At 42.5% G+C, this 14,978-nt stretch overlaps 2 protein-coding genes across 4 annotated transcripts in view; one reads left to right on the forward strand and one right to left on the reverse strand.

The window, feature by feature from the left end:
- Positions 1-3,227, forward strand: part of LOC110976723 (dehydrogenase/reductase SDR family member 7-like) — a 22,986-nt gene extending 19,759 nt beyond the window's left edge. Inside the window, exon 9 of the mRNA XM_022230239.2 lies at positions 835-3,227. Coding sequence (XP_022085931.2) covers positions 835-843 — 9 coding nt within the window. The 3' untranslated portion in view covers positions 844-3,227. The remainder of the gene's footprint in view (positions 1-834) is intronic.
- On the reverse strand, positions 1,533-14,262 carry LOC110976792 (pecanex-like protein 4). 3 transcript variants are annotated; one of them, XM_022230369.2, is made up of 10 exons: positions 14,112-14,262; positions 12,335-13,107; positions 10,940-11,110; positions 9,786-10,315; positions 9,121-9,227; positions 8,283-8,769; positions 6,585-7,872; positions 6,026-6,212; positions 4,636-4,929; positions 1,533-3,417 (listed from the first exon to the last, which is right to left on the reverse strand). In XM_022230369.2, exons 2-9 carry the CDS (start codon positions 13,024-13,026, stop codon positions 4,678-4,680), a joined length of 3,714 nt encoding a protein of 1,237 aa, XP_022086061.2. In that variant the 5' UTR covers positions 13,027-13,107; positions 14,112-14,262; the 3' UTR covers positions 1,533-3,417; positions 4,636-4,677. The 3 variants fall into 3 exon arrangements, with proteins under 3 accessions (XP_022086061.2, XP_022086060.2, XP_086991463.1); XM_022230368.2 differs by having other exon boundaries at positions 1,533-4,929; XM_087135337.1 differs by lacking the exon at positions 14,112-14,262 and adding an exon at positions 13,945-14,068 and having other exon boundaries at positions 1,533-4,929.
- Between the last annotated feature and the right edge of the window lie 716 nt (positions 14,263-14,978).

Genomic DNA, 14,978 nt, shown 5'->3' on the forward strand with positions numbered 1-14,978 from the left:
AATGTGGCCCTGTATGGGTAGTACCAAGTATGCATAAAAAGTCATGTCATCTTTATTATCCAAATACTTTTAAAATGAGGCTATACCTGTGCATGTACTTGGTATTGTTGAAAATTAGTCTGGCTCTGTATACTTGGTATGGTCGAAAATTAGTCTGGCTCCTTCCCATTTAATTGTCTTCAGTCATGTCAGTACATGAAGTGGATTTGGGGAACATGATCCAAAATGGGCGCCTTGTGGTTACAGCCCATGGCCTCAAGGTGCGAGACAACCATGGCATGCGTGCACACATATATCCTTGTGGAGTCATTGCTTTCTGTGGTGTACCTGTATAGCAAGGGAGTTGCAAGTGTTGCCCACAAACAGTCTAATACCATTGCCATTGGTGAAAATGAGATAACTAGGGCAGGAATAGGATAGTGCAATAGATCAGAAGGGTCTCCACAAGGAAATTCTAAAGTTGAAAAGGCCTCCACAAGGATTTTACAAAACAGATATTCTGAAATTTCTTTGAAAAGGAATATGTCTGTGGTTCAAATAAGAGCATTTTAAAAACCATGCCAAACCAGAATTTTTATTCACAAGTCGTATACGCAGCTATCTCATTTTCAGCAATGACAGGGGTATTTTTGTGTAGAACTTGCAACTCCCTTGCTGCACATGTACACCAGCCCTACCTCTCTCTATTCATCAGTGAGAGTGGGGTTAGGTGTGCAGCATCTCACACCTTCTGCCCTCCCCCAAACGGGTACATGATTACTCTCTTTTAAAAACCCCAGCAGTGGCAGTGGATAGACGTTACTTTGAATGTAAATTTGTTTTCTCTCTTCACAGATGAACTGAAATCAGGATTTCAGGTTGATGAAGACATCTTCAATTCCAAGGTGGCATTAAATTTACCGGTATTGATGAGTGAGGATTATTGACCAGTAAATTCCATCTTTAAATTCCATTCCTATTGGTGTAATTAATATGAATTAATAAACACAGCTTAGGATTAGTTTGGATTGGTTTCATTTTTTTGTATTAAATACGAACCAAATGAATTTGTCTTGTACTGTATGACTAATGAAGGGTTTGTTCAGATTTTAATATTGAGCATTGTACATGATATTTGCACTCTTAAATAAAACAGCTTTTTTTAATCATGAAAAACTCAAGTTCTGCATTGTAGTATTAATATCTGACAGTAGGCAAGCTGAGATAAAGGTGACGAGCTTCTGGAGACAAATATATGTGTTTGCAGATACACAGGAATGTCTGTCTGTAGGTGAAATTACCTGTATGTAGGATCATTCCAAGAAACCCAAACTTGGTAAAAGTACAGCATCTGTAGGTTTCATAATTATTGAAAAGAACTGAAGAGATTTTGGGTTATTGTTGGTCCATCAGTGATGTCTGTATTCAGTCAGTACATTACACAGTAAGATCTGTTTGATAAATGTCAATAATATGAACAGGGTGATAAAAGTTCTCAAAGTACTTTTGTAAGACTAAAAAGCCTATTAAGATGACCACGTTACGGTACTGAGTGTTTTTTCTTGTTTCTTTTTAATACATGTTAAGTACTTTGCATCTGAAAACACACATTGAAACAAAAGAAATTAGCCGTGACTTTTTGCTTTCAACTTAAAAAGCTGGAACTCTACTGCAATGTTCAGAGCAACTAGCACTGCTGACTTACTGTCAACTGGCAGTTGTCCAAATTTGACAGGGATTTTATACTCCATATTTGTCACAATTTCTATCCTTTAACATAGAAGACTGATTTGCTTTGAAACACAAAGACAAAACTCAAATTATACCAGTAAACAAAGTGGAGTTAATTTTGATATATAGCAAACAAAAGTGCTCCAACATTTACTTACATGTAGAAACTGAAGTTTTTGTGGAGTTTCAAATGGAACTTAATCTGACTGGGTAAGTGTTCCAAAATGACAATGAAAATAAACCTCTAAAAGGTAAAAACCAAGTACATGTACATGTACCATGTTAAAATCATCAAATATACCACCAAGTGAGTTTCGTTGAAAGAAACGGATGCATATGCATTTCACTGTGTAATGCTGCAGAAAAAGTAGTGTCAGATGTATTGGTCACTGTAATCCCACATACATGTATACCTGCAGTACACCACAGGCTATTACAAAGAGTAGTAAGAAAATGAAAGAAGAAAAGTGCTGCAACTACCATGGAATTATTGTGAAAGAAATCAGGACAAGAGTTTCACAAACCCTTGCATGAAATCACCTTTTTCTAGGATTAACCACTAGCTGCCAGGGAACCCCGTTTCGAGCACCATGGGTTTATACACAGAGCTGGGAAATGAGACAAAAGAGCTGGTCCATGTAACAATTTAAGACCGTATTCGGAACAAAAGACCTGCTGCTGGAAATTGCCATCATTTCTCGGCTTGCATTAATCCATCACTGTTTTGGGCATAGCGCGCCTGCGGATTAGCACCACGGACAAAAGTGCTCCAGGGCCCCATTGATGAGCGACATAGCACCGCTGCTCGCCAATCCAGCCGTGTTTGAAAAGACGCCACTCGCATTCACTGGGGGCAAAGGAAATTACGCAACACCTCACAATTCTAGGCTCTCTTTACAGGGTGGCAGGCCTGGCTGAAATACTCAGGAGTCAATGAAGGTTGCCTGTCAGCTTAGAGTAGCCACCAAGCAGTCATTCGTATGAGTGTAAACATCCATTAAATGAAATGAATATTTGAAGAATTTTGAAAATTGAAAATCTTGAAAATCGCCCATATGTGTGCACTGCATGTTTAAAAGCACCCGGCAGCATGTGGTTAAATCCATGACCCTACATGTATGTACTACTCTCCACCTTGTCACACAGATATTCTAAAAAGTGAGAGGAACCTGAATAGTTTAATTTGTACTTGCTAGTTTTTAGAATTCAAGACTGAGTTCAGCTCGGGCTTGAAAGATGAATACAAATGCATAAATCCTGTCATAAATACATGTACCTATGCATACAAAACACTGCATTGACAACTGCTATGCATTTACAATCCTGAGTCCTACCAAATACAAATTGCAATTTTCTTGTATAGGTTTCATATATACACACACCACATATATAAGTACACTTTGTAGGTTAAATAACTCAAGTTTAAATTCTTGTTAATCTTCTCGGCACCAGAAGTGATATTTCACGTACTGGAAGTGACAGTTTGTAAAATAAAAGTGTAGAGTAAAGTGCATTAATTTATGTCTTAGGCATTTGTCATGTTTTCAAGACCTGAATTCTCACCACCCACAGAGCCAGTGTCTGTCACAGAGATGGTAGCCACATTCCCTGAAAACAAGTCGAGTGTGGAACAGCTGTTTGTGAGTTGAGAGTCCGATGTGTTGCTGGCATCTGTGGACCTTTCGGTTCTTGAAAGTCCTTCCCTCACTGAATGCCCACAAATATAAAAAGACATTTTCAGGGGACGCCTTCAGTATCCAATACTTACGTTCAAATGATGGAGCATAAGAACTTAAAAAAAAAAAAGAACTCTTTAAGAGGAAACTGAGCTCCATAAAAGAACCACACACTATACAACAGGGGCATTAAAATTTAACAAAAGAAAACAAGATGCAATAAAGCATAACCCCTACCAACAAAGCCAACTAAAAGTAGGGTCACACATTTCAAGTTGACAAACTTGATATAAAACTTTTTTCTGCTCGGTAATTCTTACATTGCATCAGGCAAACTTGAAGACGAAACCTCACCTTGGTGTGAGGTTACTTTCACTGTGCATATCCCCCCACCCCAAATTATATTTTACACTTTTGATTTCCAACTTCTGCACATCCCTGGCTGTTTTACCCCCTCCTGGGCCTTTCATGATCGTGTGCACTGGATGTTGAAGTCACAGAACATGTTTCGGGCCATCATTTCAGGACAGTTTTTGGCTGGGTGTTACGGCAATGGTATCATTTGATGACATAATACTGATCGATAATGTCAAGAAAATCAACTGGTAATGTAAAAATGCAAACTGACCAACAATAAAATAACAAAGAGGGCACAATGTACTCCCCATGGAGTTGCTCATATTTTGCAATGGTCTGGTGGACTTTTTGTTTGATCCTACCGTTTTAATGCATAATTATTCAGTTCTGGAACAACCCTATCAAAGGTGGCCATTTTCTTTTCAAGCACACTTGGGATAAGAACGAAGTCCTTAGCAATCGTGAAGTTGAATGTTATACGGTCTTGAAGATATGTTGCAGGGAACTATCTTCAGGGGTGAGATTGACCTGTGAAAATCTCCTATACTTTTGTACACAGCCAGTGAGGAAATAAAGCTGAAAAATCTCACCCCTGTACCGGTATCTTGTGGGGAAAAACCTCAAAAGCTGGTCACCTACAAAACGCTAAAATAGGTAGGATTGGCAATGAATACTTGAACATACAACAAGTCCCCAAAATTTCGCAAAGTACATGTAAAGCAAAGCCATGATTATTACGTCATTGGTCTCTTTGTTTTTACATTATCGATTGGTTTGGGGTTATTACATCATTGGCCATGTCGGCCATGTTACTTTATTATTTTATTTTGTCATTTTCATTACATCATTGGTCGTAACACCGGGGAAATTTTTTTCTTGCTTCAATTTTCACCTTATCCCTCCAGAACTTGGTTTTGTCACTTAATGTCAGCATCTACAATGTTGGCACTGTGACTGGCGTTGATGCATAGATTGGATAGCCCAGGGGCGGATCGGCCGCCTGTATGGTCAGATTCCTCAAGACAGTAGGATGCGCCTGGATGCTGTAACGCTCCTCATCATCATTCGTGAAGTACAGCAGCTCCAGGTTGAGGGACGCCCAGAGGGACCGCACCACCTCCGCATTGAGTCTGCCAATGTGAGCCATGACCGGCTGGCGGGTCAGCACCCGACCTTTGTACACACCCTGAATGATACCAAGAAAAAGGGGCGGGGGAGTATATGGTGTGCCCACTCAATTGGCAGAGTGTAAAGAGAAAAACAAGTAGGACGGTACGTGGTTGAATCTTGTTTGGTTGCAGGGACCAGCCACATTGATGCTAGAACCTTGATATAAGAGGATTTGAAACACGAAGAACAGTAAAAGAGTTCAACTGATTGAGACCCAAAGACTTTGCTCTTTGTAACACTATAGGCCTTTTCACACTAGACAAATCTAAGGGTTGGCACGGGGTTGAAGCAGGGTTGAAAACTGGCAGCGATTCACACTGCGTCAACCCTGAGATTGACTTCAACCCGAGTTGAACTGAACCCTCCTTTGGACCAGGGTTGAGATTTTCAACCGGAGTTGAAAATTGTTTATGCTCATTTCTGGGTTGAACTCACCCCGATAAGCTTAATGCATACGAAACAAGTGTGAAACTATGCTGGGTTGAATGCTGGATTGAAAAATTCAATTTTCAACCCAGGGCAGCCATGGGCTCGCCCAGGGTTGAGTTCAACCTGGGTTGACAGGCTGTCGTGGGAACAGGCCTTATTTGTAGTAATATTTCTCTTTTTCAGCAGTCATATGAACCTGCTGGAATGTTATATGAACCAGCTCAATGATGTTTTTGATCACCAGTCTGGTCAAGTAAGATCTTAGACTGCTGATAGACCCCATTATCAGCTCACACAAGACTGTGAACAAAGAACTTTTCATGGGAGTGCAGTGCAAAGGAATCCTGGCAAATTGTTTTGATGACTCCTTCCTCTTCCTTTTTTTCCAAAGGACTGGAGTATTGGAAAGAAAACATGTTCTGGGGAATGGAAAATTGCACACATTACCACAATGAACTAACAGCAAAGGCACTGCATATCTTCACAGTCAACACGATGAGCATATTCCAAAATGGGGGGTACATGTACATGTATGTACTTGGAACAAGACAGCACTTTCTAGGCCCTGTGGAAATTTTGCAAGGCCAAAGACTGCGAAGTCAGTTGGTACATGATGAGTCTGTTGACTGTGTTCAAGGTGGACCCTACACAGACACTTTCCACTGGGCCCACATCCAACTTACCTCCGAGGCATCATGCACCAGGGAGAAGAGCTGAGGCACCCCCTTTTCTACCGACTCCGCCCACTCTGGCTCCCGGTCGCTACCAAAGTAATACCCTGTCTCGTACTGCTGGAGGTATTCAGTAATTTCCTCCAAGTCCTCCGTTCCTCCCAGCACTGCCTGGTCGTAAGCAAGCTTGAAGGCAAACCTGTAAGCCAGGATAGTGGACAAAAATTTACAGGAAGGAGCTGAATTTTCTGGGATGTTGGTTTTAAGAAATTTTTTAAAAGTGCTTTACCCCATCAGGACTATTTCATTTATGCTTTGCTACAATTTTAGACAAACGTGAATTATTATTTGATGAAAATCCAACATTTTTTCGAAGACCACACTGGGATACAGGTACTTGTATATGCATCCTTACAATTTCGTTCTCAAGGATTTGGTTCTTCAAAATTAACTGTGCCATAGACTCACATGAAAACTACACTGCATTTTGGTAGATACAAAGAAACATGAATCTGCATTTTGTGTAGTTTGCTTCAGCATAATCTTCCTTCTGAAATGTTTGATTCGTTACCTGTAAGCTTTGATGACCAATGTAAACAGCTCCTCATCTTCTTTCAACCAATCCAGATTGGTTGACCATGGGACATCACCGCTGTACACTTTATATACGTGGCTGGCTCCAGCAGACACTACGTCTTGACCACTCAGGCCAAACACATTAACCACTGCGTAGCATGCCATGGTCAGGTGTGTGTACATAGCAGTTAGTGCATCGTCGGCAGCTATCTCATCTGCAACCTCCTCGGAGCTCTTGGTTCCTTGGGACAGATCCATGTGTCGTAGGACATGGCAGTACCAGTCTTTTGGGAAGCGACTGAAGAGGGAGGCGATGCGACTAAGGTCAACTGGAAGGTGTCGCCATTTGAGGGGCAGACTCAGCCTGGAGGAATGAAGGGAAGAGAACTGGACAGATCCTGCTAAGTTGAGAGACTTATTTGGCATGGAATGCATTGGGAATGTCTGGGGATCCCCAGTTTTTGTGTTAACCGCTTCAGCCAAAGACAGGCCAAAGTTTAACTCCTTCAGAATTTCTTCCTCATCATCGGTGAACCCTTCCAAGGCACCCGGCAGTGCGGGTGACTCCTTGGGTCTGTGGGTGTCCCTGACTCTGCCAGCCAGGCTGAAACCCTGCTTTTTGGGCTTCTCGTCCAGGTCGAAGTCCAACGAGTCGTCATCCTCCCAGCTCTTGAGGCTGCCCCAGGAGGAGGCCAGTGGCTTAGCCTGGGATCTTGGCCGGGACTGGATGCTGGACGGCCTGCCACTATCCCGATTCTCCCAGTTGTCACTCGCCTTGGTTCCCTCAAACTTTGTGGCCAAGTCACCCACCTGATTCTTGTTCACCAACCTGGTTTCTCTTGGTGTTGCTATCTTTGGAGGAGTGGGTGACTTTGCTGAGTTGTTGCTGTCGTGATGCTTGTGGCCGTTATGATGTAGAAACACCCAAACTAGGGTCTGCACAAAGCTCTTGTCAATGCTTCTCAGTATCTCAGGCGAGTCAATAATACCCGTGAGAACATTGCGAGCATCTGAGTACGTATCCACAGGAACCGCGTCGACCGGAGTGAGGGTGTTCATGGGGTAGCGACTGAAAGTGCAGATGGGGAAGCCCCCGGAATGCTCAAAAATCGTCTCAAAGATGTCGTCAAGTCTGCCTGCCTCCACTGTGTGGCAAGAGGTTTCCTGCAGCTCCATGCCCTTAATGCTGAGGGTGCAAAATCCAAAGCCTGCCTCGAGGACTTGAATCCAGGCCATACGGTCTTGAAAACGCACCAGATAGAAGCAACCTGGCATGGGATTACCTGGCGGGAACAAAAAAGTAAATCATCTTTTAGGCTTCCTCACTAAGTCTGTTGAAAACCACATGATCAATTCTCAGCGCAATGGGTACAGACTCCTCTTTAAACGTTAAAAACATATCTGGGCACAATTTCAAAGAAATCTAACGCAGAAAATTTGGCTCAACTAGTGTACCCACTTCACAAACATTAACACAGAACTAGCAACTTGAAATGTGCTTTGTACTACATTTTGGCTGGTAAGCAATATTTGCCAGGCAAAGATTATCCTGTACTCAGCAAAATTTTTGTTTAGTAGGTAAACAAATTGGGCCCCTGAATGTTTGCACGTGACAGAAAAAGTGTCTGTTAAAAACATGTTTCATTTTTTTACCACTGAAGGTTTATGTACGGACAGTCTCCACATCCCTTACCAAGACTTCCATTAGCGATCGCTCTGCTCAATGCAGTACTCAGCGTTGGCACCAACTGTTTGTAATAGATACTATCACTGCAGATGTTGGCCGATGCTCCAACGGCACCTGGCCAGAACCTCAGCGGACGGGGGAATCCTATCAGGAAGACTGGCAGCGTGAAGAGTGGTAGCAGTGGTGCTGATAAGACAGTCGCTAGGCAGATGATGACGAAGACGATGGGAAAGAGAATTACCGTGACAATGATGAGGGGCATGCTCGACGACCGGCGCTGTTTCTCAAGGGAGTAAGATGTGATCAGGATGACCAGGAAGCAGTAGAGCTTGTCCAGGAGCTCAAAGAGACGGGTTAAGACGGCTCCGACTAGCAACAGCTGCATACCAAGACCTGCTGTGACCCACCAGGAGGAGGGGTCAAAGGTCAGGACAGAGTTAATGATGTGGACAATGGACAACTCAAGGAGGGCCCCAGGTGTATCCTGCCAGATCTGACGAAAAACAGTGAAAACAATCTTGATATCTTTCAAATATGTACAGTATCTTTTTCTGGCACCAAGATGTACAAGTAAATACACTACTTTTTTCATGGAGATGGACTTTTTTTAACCATGTTAACTGCAACCTCTGCAAAGAAGTCAGAACATGCCCACAATAAGGAGTGAATAAGCATTTATTCATCTATAAGGATTACATTTTCAGTTGCAGAGGAATATCTTTTCTGGGATGGATCAATTAGCTTGTCCTCACTCTTACAATCAATTTGTGCAGATTTCTCACCACGTAGCAAGACTTCGTTTTTAGCAAATCAAAGGAACATATCTGTCCGTTTGTGTACTGACCCGTCTCAACGACCGTACAGCTCCAAGTGCAAAGAGGAATGACGGTAAGGTGATATTAACTGGAGCAAGAAACAAAGCCAGGTACGACAATGCCAACAAGGGAGAGACTGCAAGAGCAAGAAACAATACAATGATCACCTCAATAAAGTTCTATTAAAACTAAATGGTGACATAAACTAGACTTATTATGACATTTGGAAAAGCATCCGACCTACTTGTATCTACCTCACAGCTCTTAAGTTCCATTAGAAAATTATATCTGCAATATCCATGGCTTCATACAGTAGATGTACATGTCCATACAAGCTGTCTGGCCACATGCATGCGTTCCACACAAAGTTTGCATGCATCACTCATGGCATGAAGTGGGCATCATTAATTGTTCGTTTGAAATGAGCACAAACCCTCAGCATGGATACCAGGTGCTAGGCAGCAATATGGCATTCCAAAGGTTAGTTACAAGACGACGTGCTTGGGTAACATTCCAACCCACGACCTCCTGCTTTACTATGTCTACTAGTGGAGACATTACTCAATGTTGGCGTGAAGGTAAAACCATGTATACAGTTTGCATGACTCAATCAGTTGTTTCAGTACTTGACTCAAAATTAACTCGCATTCTAAAAATGTTCAAATATAAAGGACATGTATTAAGTTATAATCACCTGCATGAAACAAAGTTCGGTATGCATAGGACAGCCGGTGAAGAATTGTCTTGCGTTTGCTGTATGTTGACGTGTTCTGGATGCTCTCTGGATACAGTTTATTTCGCCACAGTCCAAAAAACAGGCACACTGACTGAACATCGCCTAAAATCTTCAGAAGACACCGGAGAGCAACGAGTCCATAGCCAAGGATGTTAAAGACAGTGACACTGGCAGATGCTCTCAAATAGGCGCAAGTAAAGGATAGCCCACCAATCAAGAGCAGTGTTACAAAATGCACAAGGATTTCTCTCCATCCCCACCTCCAGCCAAAGGCACGTTGTGTTTTGGCTCCCAATTGGCTGTTAAGGGACTGTAATCTGTTGTGCTGTCTTGCTCTGCACCAATCAAGTATCTGGTTGAATAAGCTACTCAGGTCTAGGCTCAGCACGTATCCTGCACAGGCTGAGAAAATAACAGTCCCAACTTCGGAGGGCAGGAAGTAAGCAACCACCAGAGTGATTCCCGACGCAAGCAACATTAGAATCAACCTGAGATACAGACATTTCAAAAGTAAAATTCAAATTCAAAATTCAAGGATGAACATTCCTGCTTTTGCAAATGTAATTGCTTATTTTTCCCAAGGAATCCTATGCTTTAAGCAGACTTCCTCCGAGGGCAGATCTGGGAGAAGGAAGACAACGAGGGCCATACTCCCCCCTTGTCACATATACATGTAGGTATTTGAAAAATTATGAGAAAGGTAATTTGGGCAGACTATTTCACTTCTTTTCCTTCCAAATACGTGCAAAAAGTCCTCCCTCAGCCTCACCCCTGACAAAGGTTATAAAGGTTACATATCCCATTAGAAATTCCCAAATTTGGTCCCCGACCCCCTGAAATATTGGCTGTGGATCCGCTTTTGACTTCTTCCAGCTGCTGAAATGTTATGCTTCCTCTGTGCATTCCCAGCCAGACACAAATATATGGGGTGCTGGTTCAAATGGAAAGGCCACTATTACATGTAGCAGGCAAGAACATCGCTGGCAGTTTTTTTGCCCTTTGAAAAAATTCAATGTGTTTATTTTTGCAAACCCCCACCCCCTGATTTTGTTTCTTCCACTTCCAACCACCCATAATCACAATCAATCCTTAATGACAGCCTGTGGCCCTACCTCAGATCAGTCGCTACCGGAGACCCTCCAAACACCAGGGCAAGAATCTGCTCCCCAAGCCAAAGGATCAGGGCATCAACAGAGGGCAGCACGCCAATCAGCCATAGAAAGGGCAGAAAGACAAAGATGATATGCAGAATCTGATTCACCCACAGGATCTCTGGATAGGACCTACATTTAGGAAAAACAAAGACAACAGATTCCACTAGGTAGGTTTTCACTTTTACAGACAAAAACTGCTAGGAACTGCCAAGTGACATCAGCAGGGATGAGATTCGATGACACAGAAATATTCATAAAATAATAACCAAAGGTTCTAGGCGCAACAGAAGTGTAGGGTTCGAGGTATACATGAACATTTGTGTTTGCCAAAACACACTCCTCAAAATGACAATTTCTTCTATTTTCTATCAACTCTTACACGTACAAATGTACCTTTCAGGTAAAGGTCAGGAGTTTCCAGATTTTAAAAGAAATTGATTTACAATGTAAAAATTCCTGAAATCAGGAAAATCCCAATGAAATACCTGATATCAGAAAAAACCTATAACAAAACTTCACCCCTTGCATCAGAACTGAATTAACCATCTTAATGCTATAGAGGTATTTCCTTCTGTTTTCCTAAGCAAAGAAGACTTTACAGAGTAATGTAATGGGGATACAGCTTGATTCTCACAGGAATCATTGCCACACACACATACATTGCCACTGTTGTTGCCACAAAGGTGCAAGTTTATTGAAATGAAGGATGAGAATATGTACACTTTCCTCAATCTATGCAGATGACTTCAAGTGATTTTCTTAACTTCCATCCCTCTGCCACGTCTACATACTAATCTACAGCAATACTGAGCAGATACACCAAAGACCCCTTGCATTATAAAGCAGAGTCAGAGGCTATTCTTTGTTATTTCAATTTAATTACAATGAATGTACAAAAGGTTTACTCAAGCCTATCCTAGAGAAAGAAAGAAATGTCCTCTAACGTGACGTCAAACGCAAGGGGTCTATTCTTGATGAGCCAGTTTGGCAAATCTCACAGATACATGTAAGGACATTTTGAGAACAAAGCACACAACAGTTGGAACATGCTCAGTGCTTGTGAGCCCAAGTACAGCCAGTCTAATAGAGCTGGCCTTTTGGTTTGACTGTACATGTATATCCACCACTGAAAGCTATAAATCCAAGGCAAGGATTCTGTCTTTCCCTAGTTTTCAGATGTTTTGAGATTTAGCAAACAACAGAAAATTTGCTGAAAGACAAACTAGCAAAGCAAGCAAGTTTTTGACAAAGTTAACCGCTGGCAAACAAAGAGGGAAAACACTGTACTGCTTTGCTTTTTTCACGTATATTTGGAATCAAATCCCTGCAGCTGAGAAATTTGAAGAGACTCACCTCCACACCAAATCAACAGCAAAGAAGAGACACAAATGAAATGGCCGCATAAGGGGCATTGTCTCGTAAGGATCCGTCGCCCTGAAAACTGATGATTCTGGTGGTGAAGTAACTGTCAGTGGATACTGCGCGACACAGAGTGCAAACCAGCCAAATATGTACATCACAACAGTCACTCCGACATTATTATAATACAATGCATTCAATGTGCCGGGTACCAGGTACAGGAAACCTAGCCCGCCCATGACTCCAGACACCACGGCATGGACCAAGATATTGATTTTCCATTTCTTCACCGGCAGAATGAAATCCAAGGTTTCCGGCCCAAAGCACGACTCAAAGTCCACCTCATCCTCATCTGCGAGGATGTTCCCAAGGTTCGGTCTCACCGTGTTGGGTGATCTCCTCTGAAGTAGCACACTTATCCCCTGTGCACAAAGGACGTACAGTCCAAGGCATCCACCGACGACGCAGTAGCCAACGACGATGTTGATGCCTGCAAGCTCCACGACAAGTGAAAACATGCCACCAATGACCATGGGAATGACAAACAGAATGATTTGATTGAGGTAGACGTACGCTGGTGCATCATAGCCTAGCCGAAGCTTCACTCCGCCAAGCAGCGTCTGGGGGAAACGCTTCCAGAAAAATTCTCGTTTGTAGTCATTCAGTAGTGGCACATTGTCTCCCATTGTTGTAGTGATGGTGATGAAGTTACATACATGGACACTCAGCCTCCATCAACACTTTGCACCCTTGCCTCTCCATGCAAGCTGTAGAGCAAAATTTTAAAAAGGGAAAAAGACGGCAATGCAGTTAACTTATGACACACCTATTGGCATTTTAACAATATGTTTTGCCCCTATAGACTATCAGATGATGGCAGCACTATGGACCACACAGGGGAGGGAAGGAGAATTTGTCAACGCCCAAAAGTCTTGTCTGAGCCCCGGTCCATTCCCCTCACACACACCAAGACATAAAGATAACATGCTATTAAAAATTCATTTTGCATTATCAGTTTCAGATCTGATTCTGAACAGGGAAAGAAATAAACAAATTTTATGTACACTTGCACACTTTGCCTCGACAAAACAATCTCCATGAGGCACTGACAATGTTTATTTCCATCACACCGTACCGTGGTTAACATGTTTATACCATTTGGGGGTACATATGTAGGCCCTATTCTGCAATTAGGCCTACTCATTGCATTGACTTCAATTAATTCTTTCCCCAAAATGTGTTTTGCTATTTACTGCCATGACTGTAGCCTAAATTGTAGGGCTTAGGATACAGAGGTAGATCCTAGACCCCTAAACAGGGTGCTTCATATACTCCTCTGTTGATACTGTACTGGATTATTGACGGAGGATCAGGAGTACTTGTCATGACTGTATAGCCAGGACCATAATTCAGAGGTCCAAAGCTACATGAGCAAAGGCAAAGAAAGATATAGGCCTAAGCAGCTACTCTTTGGGCCATCATGCTAAGCTAAGGCTTATCTTGGTATATCAAAGGATTATGATGCATGCAATAAACTCTTTGAAGTGAAGTATACTGAACTCATCCATGTGTTATCAAAAACAAAAAGACTGTGTTAAACGTACGCATGTCGGAAATACCGGTTTCTTCTGTAAGTTTCATACACGTTCTGAATGCGCACGAACGGCGTCTGTATCCAAGTTACAATAAACATTGCTTGACCGACTACAGACTATCAGCCGGCCTTTCAACATACACGTAGCGTACTACTTCGAATACGAATGACACTCACAATTCTGAAATATCACGCATGATGCTGGCATGCTACGATGAACATTAATGTTAACTTCACAAAAATCTTTGTTTCGTTTCAAATCGAACGACGAATCATTTAGTTCTCGTTTTGGTTGTACCATGGTTCTGTAAAGACAAATCAGACTTCACTCTGGAATGTAAGCAGCCGATACCCGCTTGAGGGCGGTATTGTGCTAAAAAATGAGCCCTTTCATCACCTCAGGTCTGCATAGAAGATGATAGAGACACTCAGCAAACTTCAATGTATGAACTTCAGAAAGCGTAGCAAAATATTCTCCGACACTATGTCGGCACGCGTAATCCCCCTCGTAAAAGTTGAATTCCTTGCTTCAACTTGGCGTTTCAGCAGCCTGCGTAGCATCCCGTTTGAAAATCGAGTCAGTCATTACATTATAACCTTGCGCCTGAGCACATGGACAGCCCTAGGCGAATCTAAGTTTTTTTTTTTCATTTTTTCTTGGAGGGGGGGGGGAGTTCTTCCTTTTTTCTGTCGACGCATGGGAGCTTTCCGTTTAATGAAACTACAACGGCTGAAGATAAATATGCTGCAACAATGCTAAGGGCTCTGTCCGATTGTCCGAAAATTCAAAAGTTCGAGGGTTTCTTCAATCCAAACGTTATGCTTTTGAACGATGCCGTGTTCTACAACTTCTTGGCAGTCATTATAATTTGCCACCACATTCTCACCAGCTGATCGTAGGCAGGAGACACATTCGAAACCATGCATCCTTTGTCAAACACTACGCCGTCGTTTCTGAGTCAACTCTTCGGGTTATTTGTCGCCCCGCATGCAGGGGTGTATCTCATCTTGGAGGAATGGGGGGGGGGGACAAATTCAAAAGCT

Source organism: Acanthaster planci, linkage group LG01 (assembly GCF_054643075.1).
Source record: "Acanthaster planci isolate LZ-2023a linkage group LG01, COTS_SCS, whole genome shotgun sequence".
NCBI lineage: Eukaryota > Metazoa > Echinodermata > Asteroidea > Valvatida > Acanthasteridae > Acanthaster > Acanthaster planci.